At 42.8% G+C, this 15,606-nt stretch overlaps 1 protein-coding gene across 3 annotated transcripts in view; it reads left to right on the forward strand.

Moving 5' to 3' along the window:
- The first annotated feature begins 6,189 nt into the window (after nt 1–6,189).
- The window catches only part of LOC308106527 (RNA polymerase II elongation factor ELL-like), a 28,926-nt gene continuing 19,509 nt past the window's right edge, over nt 6,190–15,606 (forward strand). For 2 of the 3 annotated variants that reach the window (XR_013935155.1, XM_080458333.1), the window contains exons 1-2: nt 6,190–6,368; nt 6,834–6,881. Coding sequence is in view for 2 of the 3 variants with exons in the window: in XM_080458333.1 (XP_080314459.1) it covers nt 6,231–6,368; nt 6,834–6,881 (186 nt within the window). In the remaining variant the exon portion in view is untranslated. The remainder of the gene's footprint in view (nt 6,369–6,833; nt 6,882–15,606) is intronic. The other variant, XM_080458332.1, reaches the window with a different exon arrangement.

Here is a 15,606-nt window from a genome sequence, read left to right on the forward strand (position 1 = left end):
AGCAGATGGCAAAACCCCAGACAATGAGTGGAGGAGACAGAAGAGAAGGTAAAGAAGAGGGAGGGGCTGAAATAGGTTAATCTTCCACTGCTTGTCTGGCGCTTGAAACTCACTACGTGCACTTGTGCATGAGCACAGATTCATAATCTTACACTCTATTACACATAGTATTACTACACACAGAGAGAGTTTCATATGTAACAATGCAACATATGAAAGAAGCTTCTTAGTGACAAAAACAGAAAAAAAAGAAGTGAAATTGTAGATAATTGTGTCACAAGCAGGAAAGAAAACAGTAAAAATCCATTTCATACCTGTGAAGGTTCAGCTCTACCTGTCCAGTGTTAACCTGCAGTAACCGTTCAACCATCCTCTTAGCACCACACCATTGATCTTAGCACTTTACCTAAATAGGCTTACTTGTCACTCTCTTGTCGATCTGCTTTGCCAACCTCCACCCTCACTTCTTGGCTGCCTCACGGTGATGAAAACACCTCGGCTGCTTGGATGGTTTATCATTTCCTTGTTCGTGCTTTTGGATTCAATGTGTGAATAACTTCACAGAAGGGCGGGCTGTTCCCCAGTAAGTTCAATATCACTCATCGCGGTTCCTTATTAGTCACAGAGCAAATTTAGCCAATAAGACAAAGGAAAGTTGGACAGGCTGTCAAAAATAAAGATACCTAAGCCCATTAGCTCCTCAGGGGAAGCATCTTTTCCATGCAGGATTATTTGCAAACTGACCCGGATTAAGACTGTCACTGGGTTTCTTGCTTCTCTTTTTTTTCTTCTTTTTCTTCTAGTTTTAATATGCTTTTTTTTTTGCAACGCTTATACAGTACATCAAAATGCTAAATAAAAAACCAAACACATTTCATCAGTTTTACTGTAATAATTAAATCATCTAATTTAACTCCTGCCTGGTAGATAATAATTTGATGGTAGTCAACAGTGTAGAAAACATAAAATAAGTCTGTAATGAATAACTCGGCCAGTAAACACTCCTAACGTGTTATTAACAATTGCAATTCGACAATAACAGCTTCAGCTGATGTTGCCCATTCATGTATAATCACTAGATTTCTGTTCACTGTGTGTTGTGAGTCATGAAGCTGACACGTTGACACGTTTATTGTAGTTAGCATGTTCATCATTCTAATGAAGTGATTGCCTTCAAAAACCTGCGATGCACCAATCAGAATGTGCACAGTGGTGTGGTGCTGAGCACTCTCACTTCTCACACCGATAATCCCCAGTTTGAGTCCAGGCCTGGGAAGCTTCCTGTGTGGAATGTGCATGATCTTCCACTGCGTGTGAGGGTTTTCTCCAATGTAGTTTCTTTATCTGTGTTTTTAGGTGAACTGGTGGATTTAAATTCCCTGTGTGTGTGTGTGTGTGTGTGTGTGTGTGTGTGTGTGTGTGTGTGTGTGTGTGTGTGTGTGTGTGTGCGTGTGGGTGTGTGTGTGTGTGTGTGTGTGTGTGTGTGTGTGTGGGATTGACGTGTGATTTACTGCCATAGTTTCATGGGGCAACAGTAAAAATTCCCCGTCAATGTTTAGTGGGACAGTAAACATAAGTATTACACAAAAACAAATTTTGAGAGGCCACCACAAATGATGTGTTTCTGGGGTGGGGGGGTCCAGACGTCCCTCTGTGGTTGAAGCTGATGATATGGGAACATTTGACCAACTGTTTATACACAAACTGACACAAATTAAATCCCAACCTGCACTATTCTTATTTTTCCAATGGTCAATTGAGGCGGTGGAAAAAAAGTGTTCACATACTGAGGTGGACACTGTGAGGCAAGCATTTAAGAAGTTTTGGGCAAACACAGTCTTCATATTTCTTTTGGCTGTTTTGATCACTGCCAAAATTGATTTTCAGCCATAAAATGATGTTGTGACAGAGGCTGTTGGTCTCAAGAATGTTTTTTTCATACAAACAAACAAACAAACAAACAACTAAAAAATAAATAAAAATTAAATAAATAAAGCAAGCCATAGGTTTTCAAGCAAGCATCTCATCACTTATCACTATGATGAAAGTTAAGAGGCTATTTTTATTATTTATGGACTGGTTTACCAACCATTGCATTTTTACCTTTGCCAACGAAAGTTGGTCAAGAAGATTATGCTTTTGTCTGTATGTATTTATTTCTATATTTATTGGTTTGTTTGTTTGTTTGTATGTATGTATGTATGTATGTATGTATGTATGTATGTATGTATGTATGTATGTATGTATGTATGAATAAATCCCCCAAACTGCAAAACTGTGAAAAAATGTCCAATTCATCTCCTTTCATCTCATTGCACTAAATTTCCTTTGACATTTCCTGGTAGTCATAGCACTAATACATCTCCCAGAATGCCTTGTAGCCTCTCTGTAACCTGGTAGCTGAGCCGTTTCCATAGCGACAAGTCATGTTTCACACAGTGATGTAGCTACCTGAGCTACCTAGATAGCATCGATATGGTGAACGGATAACTCGTCCACAAAACTGAAACCCTAGACAACTCGTCCCCGACTATTTTTTCAGCCTTTTTTATTTTTATTGATTAGAAGGATTGTATTTCAAAGTATATTGAACTCATTTGGAAGGATTATTAAGTGTATATGAGCTAACGGCTATCATGCTAGTAATGCCAACGCGGTTCTGCAAACAAATGTGGCCTTGTGAAAGGTCTGTGTTCTACCGAGTTTAGTTCTAGTTTTATTGTAACTATGAAAGTCCCCAAATGATGTCTTTCCGTAACCCTGATTAAAGAAATTGCAAAGGAATTTCCTACATGTGCTGCCATTGGTGCTCTGTGATTTAGGAGAGTCTAATCAGAGGATTCAAGCGTAAAAACTGAAGGGTTTGTTCTTTATCTTAAGGATGACAGGGTTCGGGTTTAAAATGATGAGAATGTGGGTGACATGTCACAAAGAAACCTGCCGGTACGATGTGTCTCCATATAGTAGGCCTTTACAGCGGCATTGATGACCCTGTGTTATTGTGCTGCTGCTCTCTCCACTGGCATCCCGCTGAGCTGACAGACTGGCTCCATTTAAACACATAAGACGGCTGCATTCATTCATTCTCTCAGGCTGGAGCCGGTTCGCCTGCAGCCTTCCTCCAGCTGTATGGTGGACGGCACACTGCAGAGAGGATCAGCGCTTCTTGGCTGAAAACATCGGCTCACACGGTGCAGTTGAATTACCAATAAAGTATGTTTCAAACCCAAATGGTGGGCGAAGTGATTTTAAGGATGTGTTTACTCTCATTTCACAGCGGTCCAGGCTCACTTACATTTGGCATGCTGGGAAGCTTTTTTCTCCTTTTTTTTTTTTGGCGCACAATCATCCACAGTAAGTTCTGCCACGGTGCTGAGCGCAGTGCCATGCACGCACCATTGTTGTCATGGCTTTTCTACCAGATGGAAGTTCACCATGAGATTGGAAATTCGACAAAGAAGTCAAAACAGAAATGTCTCCCCTGCACACATCAATAACAAGAACTGCTTCAAGGACACTGCATTTCGAGGTCTGTCATGTAATATGTCTAGTTTCTTCAGACACCTTTGGCCTTCTCACCGCTTTCATACTTCAGCCATCAAAATCTCTGTCTCAAACCGGTTAATTTTCAAAAAAATTGTTTGTACTTTGACTATAATTTAATCACACTTCAACGTAAGCACTCCAGAGTTCTGCCTGAGCTCAGTCGGCTTGTGGCGCTGGTTTATAAATACCCCTATTTACACTTCCACAAATAAAATCCAGCACTTCAGCAATCACACTGTGTTTCATTTTAATGGGTACAAATCTAACAAGTGTCAGGACAGACTGCAAAACTGCTTTGGGGATCTACGTTTGTATGTGGATTTATCATCGTGACTGAGCTTTTTCACTCCAGCCATAATCATTATTGGGCCCATAGAAATATATTGAAAGAAAGCACATTAATGGCCTCAAACGACTTCACAGTTCCTGCAGAAGATTGTCTGAACAAACTGAAGCGGCTAAAGTCCAAATATGATCAGTGGTGGAAAGAGTACTAAAAGTCGTGTACTCAAGTACAACTATTATTACGTTGGTTAAATTGTCTGTTGTGAGTATTGGTGGATTGGATTTTAGCTAAGTGTGTAAAAGTTTTCATTTGAAAGTACAAAGTATGTACAGTACAGTAGTGTTGCTTTAGAGAATTCCATTAGCAGTCAAAAGTAGAAATTTCATTTGATTTATCTGTTAGAAAAGTACAGAACAGTTTCTTCTTGTTCATCTGTTCGATAATCTGTTTCTTCCAGCAGGTGTTATGGCAGGTTTTGCATGACCACAGGAATGGAAGTCATGAGCTGGCAGCATGTGTGGATGAAAGTACTGGACTTTACTAATGATTGATTAAATCAAACAGACCAAAATAACACGTGTGGATCAGCAGGTTTATGATGAATCCGTCATCAGAGAGCCATGGCCCGGGAATACTACAACACCACCACCATGAATACCCTTTGACCAGGCCAGTGACCATACAGTATATGGTCACTTCCACCTTTTTTCAATGTTTTGTTCAAACTAACCCTTAATCACTTTTTTAAAAATAACAGTTTTATACATGAAGCCAAGCAGTGCGAGAAAACAGGAATATAGGATTGGATTTTTTAAACGTGAGGATTTAGGAATTTTTTAAAAGTAAAAGTCGTGAAACATCAAGTCAAGTAAAAGTTTATTCATGAACCACATTTAAAGGCAACTTTTGTTGTCCAAAGGGCTGTAATATTGTATTATGATGCAGTACAATGCAATACAATGAAAATCAAGGATCAAATAAAGGACTTCACTTGACTTGTGTTACAAAATGTGAAAAAGGCCAAAAGCCTGTTTAACAAGATGTTTTTGTTTTTGTTTTTGTTGCATTGTTTTAAACTGATCCACGGTCTAGGCAACTCTTATTTAGAAGGGGAGGCAATTCCAAACTTTGTGGGAAGCAACAGAAAAGGTTTGATCACCACAGAGTTCTTGGAGATGTGTAAAAGCAGTTGTTGGCTCACCTGAGAGATATGGCACTGTGCCAGTCTAGTTAGTTTCTTACTGTACGAAGATAATATTGTACATACAGTAAATTGTATTTAGGAAATGATATTAGGGGAAAAGGCCACCAAAAACACTGAAATTGTGTTGAAAACACTTTCAACACAATTTCAGTCCCAGGATAAAACATCTTAATTGAGAGGGACCATTGAAGATACACAAGATCCAAACAAGGTACTTTTATTTGTATTTGGTAGTAGAACAGATGTCCAATACTTAAATGTAGTTAAACTTGTTGCACAGCACTTAAATAAGAGTAAAATTGCGTACTTGAAAAGGCACTTGTAAAATTGCAAGTACACCAAAAATACCCCATAACATAACATAAGATAGGCGAGGATGGGACGAGACGAGACGAGATGAGACGAGACAAAACGGGACGGGACATGATGAGACGAGATGAGCGACGATAAGATGAGACGGACCGGACGGGACGGGACGGAACGGAACGGGACAGGACAGGACAGGAGACGAGATTTGATGTGACGTGACGTGACGTGACGTGACGTGACGTGACGTGACGTGACGTGACGTGACGTGGCGTGACGAGACGAGACGAGACGAGCTAAAAGACGAGACGAGACGAGACGAGACGAGACACGGCACGGCAAGGCAAGGCAAGGCAAGGCAAGACACGACACGACACGACACGACACAACATGATAAGATACGATACCATACGATACGATACCATACGATACGATACGATAAGAACTGCACAATGCTCACTTTACAGACACAGAAGCAGCCTGTTCTCGGTAGAGCTCACCATAAGGACTTTTAGATTGGCTGAAATACACTTTGAATACAAAGTTGTTGGACCTCTGACTCCGAATTGATGAAAAGCTCATTCATTTGGGACCTTTAAAGGGTAAAGTGTCTCATTAGGCGCTTCGAATATTGTGCAAATATTCACATTAATCACTGTAACTCATCATTTACTCTTAAATTTAATTGTCAATGTATTTCGTGGACGCCTGAGTGTGACGACAGAACAAACACAGTCCGCACGCAGAGCACGCAGCGTTCTGTCCCGCACCTCCCCTCCCCTCCTCGCGCCGCCCCGTCCCGCCCCGGCCGTGACGCTGCATGCGCGCACGGAGCTGAGCCGAGAGGCGAAAGCGGCTTTGGCTGAGAGGCAGCCAGACGAGCCAGCGATGGCTTTGCTCAGGCAGGAGCACCGTTACGGGCTCTCCTGTGGAAAGAGCAGCAGGAGCGGCCCCGGCAGGACGCTGTACCACGTCAAGCTGACGGACTCCGCCATCCGGGCTCTGGAGGCTTTCCAGAACCTCAAGGTACCGCATGACTCCCCGCAGCGCGCGTTTGGACACGAAATCCATCCTCACTTGTCAAAGTTTAAAGCTCACCATACTCCTCCGTGTGAAGCCGAAGTTTTTTCGTTGTTTTTTTTTTTTAATTTACAGAGAGTGTTGTTTTTCATTTATTTATATATTTATTCATTTACAACGTGGAGTTTGTTTCTAACCAAGTCCCGGTAGTCGCGTCTTGACGCTTTGGAACCATTCTGACCAACATACCAGGACTGAAGCTGTGATCATCGGAAAGACGAGCCGTCAGCTGTTTGCTGCTTCACACTGCAGCCCGCAGAACCTTTAAAAGCACCAAGGCTTTATTGATTGCGCAACTTTAATTTACAGACCATGTCTTGCTGTTCAGTTTTTGTATGTAGATTGCTGCTTTGCCACATCAAATGACTCCTGTTTGATTGGTTTTTTTCTCCTTCCTCCTCTCACCTTTAGGGATCTTTATCAAGTGAACCATCCATTTGTTTCAAGGGGAACCAGGGGGTGAGTCTCATCTGATTCCCTTCCTCACTTTCTCAACACATTGAGGTAATCTTTACAAGCCAACAACGTTTGCAGCTGATCTGATCACTTGTTAAACCTGCCATCTCTTCACAAGTCATACATATTGCAAGGCTTCATCTCATTTGTCTAAAAACATGACACTGCATTATGGGGTGAGGCTTTACCTTTTCAGGAGGCAACCTTTGACTCAGAAATGCATTAAAACGAGAGCAGGTTGTGTTTTCCTGTGAATGTTCTGGGTGTTTTCGTGGCGTTTTCTTGTCGGCTCACACGCTGCCTTCACAAGAGGGCTCAGATGGGAGCTTATAGCCAGCTTTCTCCTACAGAGAGGAGGCCTGCAGGTTACTGGGTCAGGCTGGTGGCTGTGGAGAGGCTTTGTTAGGCCAGCAGGCAGTGCTGGGAAAAGGGCAAAGGAAAGGAGGACGGGAGACGCAGGCATGCACATCGACTGATAGAGTCAACAGGAGGGTGGTAAAGGAGTAAAATGAGGTTCTTTGCTGACACAGATTACCCGTGTGTGCCTTTTTAATTTTGGGGGGGGTTACAGGTCAACACTCTATCTGTTAGAATACATTACGTCAGTAATAATCAACAGCTTTCTTTGGCCCTGGAAGTGCAGCCATAATCTGCAGTAAGTAGCCTGGACGATGTGTGTTTTGACTTAAGTGAGGAGCAGCCGTGTCCTTGGGGAATACTTTTCAGTCAATGCTAATTGCACATGCTGGTTGGAAAGCGTTCCCCCCCCCCCTACCACCACCCACCCCCTTCCTGTCACAACAAGATGAGCTGAGAGGTGGTGACTTTTCTGCAGGGAGTTGTTTGATTAAACGGCTTGATAGAGGCTTTAAATGTGAGTGTGGCCATTCAAGTTTGGTTGCTACTACTTTATAAAAGTGAAATTGAACTGAAATTAGTGGATTCTTCCATTCCTGGCTGTTTAGTATGTCTTCAACCTGTAGACTTACTGAATGCAGGACACACAAGCTGTCACGTAGGATTGATGGCTGGAGGCGAGTCGGTGCAGGGGGTCAGGTGTTTAAGGTGAAGAGCCGGTCAGTCAGTCAGTCAGCTACTGTTTTTCTTTTCTTTTCTTTTTTTTTCTCATTTCTGTTCTTGGCCTTTGTTTTTAAGTGTGGTTTGGTTTAGTAAATCCCTGCTCCGAATCCCAGTGTACACAGAATTAACGGGGATGAACGTAGCATTGAATTAGAGGGAATATGTCCAAAAGGTGTGGCACACAGGAGATGACTGTAGTTAACCCTTTAGATTCCGCTGTGTTTCATCAGAAGAAGCCTGAATAACAAAACAAATTTAAATGGTTTACATGCAAAGGGGAATGTCTTCTCCGAAGACCTGAAGAAAACAAATGGAACTGATGTTATTTCAACAAGAAATCAAGTACCTTTCAATATTGTCACAGTTCTTCTTCGATGTGCTAACAAATCATATTACTTGGTGAAATCTGAGTCTGAATCATTTTATTTTCTAGTACGTTGCTCTAGCGCATTGCTCTTGTGTACAGCTCTGTTGTCTGCTTTGATTGCTGAGGGATCGCAGGGATTCCACACCCGTCCCGACATATCGCACTCGGAGCTGAAGTTATTAGCCAAATGAATGTTTAGAGGTGATTACAGGAGCCATAATGCTGTTGATTACAGCATGAAGCATCATGACTTCAGTTTACATTAGCTTTCCCAGTCTGCCTGACTCAGACGTCTATGTGTGTGTGTGTGTGTGTGTGTGTGTGTGTGTGTGTGTGTGTGTGTGTGTGTGTGTGTGTGTGTGTGTGTGTGTGTGTGTGTGTGTGTGTGTGTGTGTGTGTAGCTCTGGCACACTTTTGCTGCTGTAATAGTTGAACTCTGGTCTGTTGATTCTACGGCCTCATTTCTAGCTTGGAGTCCCACTTTGTGTTTGTGTTGTCGTGATATTGTGAGGAATATGTGCAACATGTATTCAAATCAATCTATGTGGGGAAGGTTTTTTTTCTATATTGTTGTGTGTTTAAGCTCAGTTCTGTGTGGTCCAAAGACATGATTAATTCATGTCACACTGCTTTTTTTCCCATTGTGATGAATGTTTTAGCTGGAAAGGACCAGAGCGGGCCCCCTGAGGACCCCCTCTGTGTGTGCTCTGTGTGTGTGTGTGTGTGTGTGTGTGTGTGTGTGTGTGTGTGTGTGTGTGTGTGTGTGTGTGTGTGTGTGTGTGTGTGTGTGTGTGTGTGTGTGTGTGTGTGTATTTCTGTCACTGTGGTTTTCTGGGTGTTTGAGTGTGTGTCGGCAGCCTGCACGGGGATCCCAGGAGTCTCCTCCGACTGTTTGCTGCCTCCTCTGATTTGAACAATAATGAGCGGGGGAATGTGGGCTGCGTGTTGTCACTTTTCCTTGGATCACCAAAAACGATTCAAGCTTTCGCGGCCAGTGCGCGGCACTCAGTCCAGATGTGTTGTGACCTGGCCCGAGGGTTTGCTTGTGCCAAACACGATAGAAACACTGCTGTGGATGATGTGGAGTGGCCGCCAAGGCTGACTATTATCAACAAACGGAAAATGTTTCCAGTATTGTCAGAGTTTAATGTTCACAATTATATCTGACTTGCTTTTTTCTGTTTGTTGGGAATATCGAACTGTGCACCAAAGCATATCATTACTACCAAACAAGAGTCAACAGCTAAGAAAAGCTGAGAAGATTTGACAAAAACAAAATGTTGTGACCCACATACAAGGCTCTGCTGCTCATCCCACATATGCATGTTCACTTGCAAGGATATTAATCACACTTTCTAGTGGTGTACGTTTAGTGCCATGAAGTATCATTACAGTATAGAAATATACTACCAAACACTAATTGCCCTTCATTTGCAGTTGATGTTTGATAGCAACATAAAACTTACAGCAAAACTGTCAAAAACCTCTTTTTCCCTAAACTGGTTACTTTGAAATTTAGATTACTGTTGCTAAAGTATGATGTGTACACTTTATCTATATCGTTATTATTAGCGTTGAGGCTGCATTCTGCTGATGATGCATTAGTTTTTGTGTAGATTTTCACATAGTAGTTTCACCATGGAGTTACCACATAGTGGTAAAAAGTGTCTGTTTCATGAACTTTGCTCCTCCTTCATGGTTGAATTACAAACAAACATGTAATAACAGTGAATATCATAGTTTATTCCTTTATTCTCCTCTCATATGGTGAAGGTCATCACTGTCCTTTGTGATATTTTACAATACGTACACGCTCTGTAGATACAGGATAGCCAGTAGCAAAGATTTAGTCCACAAGGGTAGAAGATTATCTGGTTATCAAATAAGGTATAATGAACCCTGAGTGGAAGTCCTAAATGAATGGAAAACTAAATTCAATAATCAAAGATTTACTCTTGATTTACCCCACTCTCTACAGTTTATGTGAAAAGGCCAAAGAAAATGGTAGGATGGCGGCAATATTCAGCTTAGTCTTTTTTGGCTGTTTTGATAAAAAAAATACTTAAGATAATTTTGAGATAAGTTGGTGACTGTTCTTGAGCTTTCTTGGGAATTTGTCTCCCGACAAATATTTAGTCCCATTCCTTGCCTGATTGTTTTTTATCAGTTTTATCTGCCACTATCATATCTTCATCAAATATTTCTGAAATATCTTAAATGTATATTTTATTAATTATAATCAAAGTTTATGGTGTAGTTTAAGGTTTATTTGTGTGTGTATATATATATATATATATAATGACCATATGTCATTGTTTGTTCATTGTGGACAAGTTTAAAAAAAAAAGAGCAAAAAAACTATAAAGCATTTAGATTCATAAATCCATAGTCAGAATTTGAAAACCTTTTAAAAACAAAACAAGCAGATCAAAATGAAGTTATCAAAATGTTGGTCAGTTTTCTTGAAAAATGGGTGAATTGATGTGACTCACTGAAGCGATGAGCCGCATCTTAATATTCTTTGACAAGTGAACTTTAACAATGCGTGGAAATAAGTGAATACACAGTAAAATGGCTTTGCCAGTAGGCTCTTTCACTTGTTTACCAATCTACTGTATGTGTGCCCACAAAGCAAAGGTTGTTTTTCGGGATTAAAAGGTTTTAAGCAGTAGAATGAAAATCCTGTGCGTAGACTGGAGTACGTATTTATTCAGCAAACGTGTGAGTGCTGGGTAAAAGCGAGCGTCGCTCTGAGAACCAGCAGCCGCCGCCGCCGCCACTCTCTGTCCGAGGCGGCGTCTCGGAGATATGAAGCACGTCTCTGCTGGCTGAGAAACGCGTGCTGCCTTATTCCCTGATGTGAACATTCACACCAGAAGTTAATGAGGCATAAAGGGGCACTTGTATGAAGCTCCAAACCCCCACATGTGTGTTGGTGAACCCGTGATGTCTGGAAACATAACGGTCTGCAGAGAATCCCTCGTCGCTCGGAGCTCTGTCAGGCACAGTGACCCACAATTTGTTGTAGTTGACAGTTTGGCCCTCAGGCACCTGCCAGAGACGTATCGTTCCTGGCATTAGAGGGGTAGACTCGAGGGGGATGCATGCAGCCCCCAACCCTCCCCAAAAAAAAAAAAGAAATGCCAAAGCTTACAGCCCCGGTAGCAACTATGCCGCTCTGTGAAATTGCAAATGAAAAGGACTCGAAGGTGATTATAGGCTGGCCTTGATTACATGCACTGTCTCCCACTGAAGGCGGCCACATTAATCGCTCGGTGTCGGCATGTGGAACTCAGCAAGAGAGGAGACACTGCGCCAGCTTCCAGCGGACTGATTGACTGTGGGCTCATAAACACAGGGCTGCATTAAAAAAAACAACAACAAAAACAGAAGAAAAAAAAAAAGTGTGACTTTCTTCTTTTTTTTTTTCTTTGTGTGTTTTCCTTCACCCCCCCACCCCCAACTCCACCCCACCCCCATCCTCCGCGTTCCTCCATGCAGCCAGAAACACAGACGCACATTGTGTTTTGTATCTCTGTCCTCCATTGTGGAGGGGCTTCGTCTTAAATGGCATGTGTCAACTTGTGGCCCTGGGAACAATCCGGCCCTTTTGTTTGTGATGAGATGATGAGAAGTAGTGTTTGCTGAAGTGTGGTGAAGATGAGGGTGGTGAGGATGAGGGTGGTGTGCGTGCGTGCGTGCGTGTCGACTTTGGCCTTTTTCCCTCTTTGCTCTTATGAGTGGCAGTAATGCTGATTACACCCCGGTGAGAGGAGCTCAGCCTCTTCTTGCTCACGCTGGATTAACGCAGCCACACATACACACACACACACACACACACACACACACACACACACACACACACACACACACACACACACACACTCAAAAATACATAGTTTGCATTAGCCGCCGTCCTGGAGTGACTTGCCTCCTGCTGATAACAGACAGTGGCGGCGGCGGCGACAGGTTTTGCTGTCTCCCCCTCCTCCTGCACCTCCTCCCTCTCCTCCTATCAACCAGAAGCGGGGAGGCAGAGCCGTGGCATCCCACTCTGGAGCCGAGGAGGCCGGGACAAAAGACGGCCTGTTTTCAGAAGGCCATTACTCAGGCTGCAAAGGATGTGGAAACAATAGCCTGCATGAGATCTACACCCAGACCCCACATTCACCCAAAGGCTCGCAGGAAACATAAGCCCTGCGCACCGACAGCAGTCTCTCACGGTTTTTGTTCGATTGACTTTATAGTTAGATAAAGCCAGGAAAATGAGCCCTTCCCGTCCAGCGTCTCCAACGCGTGGAGACAATCCTTGACAGTCGAGAGCGAGCTGCAGCTCATTAAGATCGTGTCGCCACACAGACTGTCAGTCACAACTTTTACTGTCAAAACTCCACCAGCTTTTTTTTTTTTCCCCCTCTTTCATGGAAAGTATTTCTCTGGTGGAAATTTTAAATGCGACGCAAACTAGCCGAGTTCTTTTATAATTACTGACTACAGCAAATCTTGTGATTGTTTTGCGAGGTCAAAGGTTATCTCAACGCGCCGGCAATGTAATTAGAGGAGATAAATCAAGGAGAGGGGGATTGATGGCTTTTTCATAAAATCACATTTCTGTCGAAAATGTTACATCAGATATACTTTGCAGTTGAACAAATGATTAAAATAAATCTCTACCGATTAATTTCTATGGACAGTCTGTTAGTAAACAACGTGGCTGAAGACGATCACCTCCACATTTTGAAAAGAAGATTTTAGCTACACCTTGTTTACTGAACATGAAAAGATGATTGTTGGCGACCCGGTTCCCTACGACTTCTTGCCTGCATATTTCTCAAGGTTTCTAGTAAATCCTTAAATTCCTTTCTCGTGACACGAGAACTACATCTGAGAAGGGAAGCACACGAACACATCTTAACATTATTGCCGGACCTTTGTTCATCAGGCTTGATCAATATGTTCTGCCTGAAAGGAGCGCAAGACCCAGCAGCTGCTCCACTTCTGATCTTCTGAAGTGGAACAAAATCCTCACGACTCATTGAAATATTAAAAAAAAATAAAACTGTTCTGTGTAAATACCTGGAGACTTGACACTGGCATTACAACCATTGTGTATCCTTGTTGTGGAAATTAAAGTAATCAAAACCCAATTAGCAATTTAGTGGTCATTTGTCAGTCTCCCCAATTACTGTGGCTCTTCAGGCTGATCGCTGGTGTTTTCATTAAATGTCACCGGGCAGAGAAAAGCAGACGCAAAGTGACATCGGCCTGTAAATCTTTAGATTATCTCTTCATTTTCTATGTGCTTTTGCCTTGTTTTTTCTCATGGTCCCTGTTCCATAAATGTTCAAGTATAACCACCAAGACCTAAAACCAAGATCTGGGCTATCCAAACATATTATCTCCAAGTTAAAAATGATGAGCCAAAGTAGCATCCTTTGAATTCCTTTGACGAATGGAAATCTCATTTCGACATTCTCAGAGCAGACGAAGCATCGAACTCCCCTTTTTAACCAGGAGCCCACCGGGGGTCCCTGACCCCCGGTAGAAAACCACTGCACTGCTGCATTTATGTGGCGTATTCAGATGCAAAGTCGTAGAAATCACAGACTTTCATCTAAAAGTCAATGTCCCGATTTGACTGCCTTTGCATGAATTAGTATCATGGTGAAGGCGAAGCGATCGTCAAACGGTTCTCACTGGTTTCTCTGTTCTGACCCTGATCCTTCTGCTGGAAACTGTTAAAGACGGGCGAGAGTTTAAAAGAAGCGAAACACAATTGCTTTAGCAGAAGCGTGTTGCAACCGGTTGGCAGCCGCAGACTTGCATGGAGACACAATTGCAGATATCACCCTGAATACTAGTATTTCTGGTTTCCTCGCAGAGACGACGCTCGGCTCAAAGTCACGAGTTCCAGGGAGGTGAAAGTACCGACTCGCCCTACAGTCAGCCTCAGCCTCAGCCTCAGCCTCAGCCTCAGCCTCAGCCTCAGCGCTCCCTTACATAAGCTGGCGGGGTGAAAAGTTGAAATGTCTTCCCATTTACTCAGCCTAATTTCTTGCATGATAAATGTAGAGAGATTGTAAGTGTCTGAAAGGCCTGGGGGAGTGGTTGTGTGCGTGTGAAACAGAAGGGAGGGACCCTAGTTGGGTTAAAAAAAAACGGAGAAAAGACTAAAGTGAAATTTAAATGTGCAATAAAATTGTGGCCGAGCAATTGCCGTGTGGCAGCATGTGTTTTATATTTGCATTGCATTTGCCACTGTGGATACCGACACTGTGTTTTTCACTTAACGAGTCTGATTAGTCAGGACTTATTTGATTGTCTCTCTCATGTGCCGCACATGTTCAGGCAGGACGAACGGCGGCCTTTTAGGATTCGTCTCATCTTCTCGTCTTCTCTCATCAAGCCGCTGGGAAGTTGTTCCTCTTCAGGTTTGCATCTGTGGGATTTTATGTGCACTTTCTAAAGCTTCAGATGATTGAATTTGCTGTGAAGCAACGAAAAAGGAGCCAGTGAGTCTGACAGAAACAAGAAAACTGATTAGAAGTAAAAAAAAGACGAAGAAAACAGATGGACGCCGAGAATCACACCTTAGAGAGAGATTGATGGAGACAAAGGTCGAGGAGAGACGGAGGGAAATGGACTTTTCTTTGCTGACAAGAGTTTGGAGGCTTAATATTTGCTGGTGAAAAGGAGGAGGAGAATGCAGAACAAGCAGAAAAAGAGTATTACAGTGAGAGTGATTCAGGTGAAGGTTCACTAACCAGATCCAGGCAAATATGTAAAAACATGTTGAACCACTTGTCAGATTTAAACCTCTCATGCTCTCCCTCCTGGCCTCTGCAGGTCACTGAGCATTCCTGAGGTCATAGGTCACATTCACTGCTATTTTTTTATAGCATTAATTTGTTCAGCCTAAACCGTATCTCCATTTTGCTCTTGTTTTTTAATGCAACCACTTTGGAGAATATTTACCTTCTTTTTCTGACTGGCAACCATCAAAAGCAACCTGCAGATTCTCTGAATATTTCACTTGAAAGGAGGACACTAAATATTTCATTATCCACGCTCAGTTGAGTTTCAGAAGTGCAAAATGCTTTTGTGGGAGCGCCTGGCTCGGCTTGAATTGCAGCGAGTGCCTCGCAGGAGAAAGTGCCAGACGTTGGCTCGGGCCCCTCGGCTCAGAACAGGAGTGCTTGTGGTGGTTTGCACAGCAGGGGTCCAGAAGTCTGAGCTCGCACTGGATTAATGCCGCTGAGGGCCGCTGTGTGACCGGGCATC

This window comes from Lipophrys pholis (genome assembly GCF_963383615.2).
Source record: "Lipophrys pholis genome assembly, chromosome: 2".
Lineage (NCBI taxonomy): Eukaryota > Metazoa > Chordata > Actinopteri > Blenniiformes > Blenniidae > Lipophrys > Lipophrys pholis.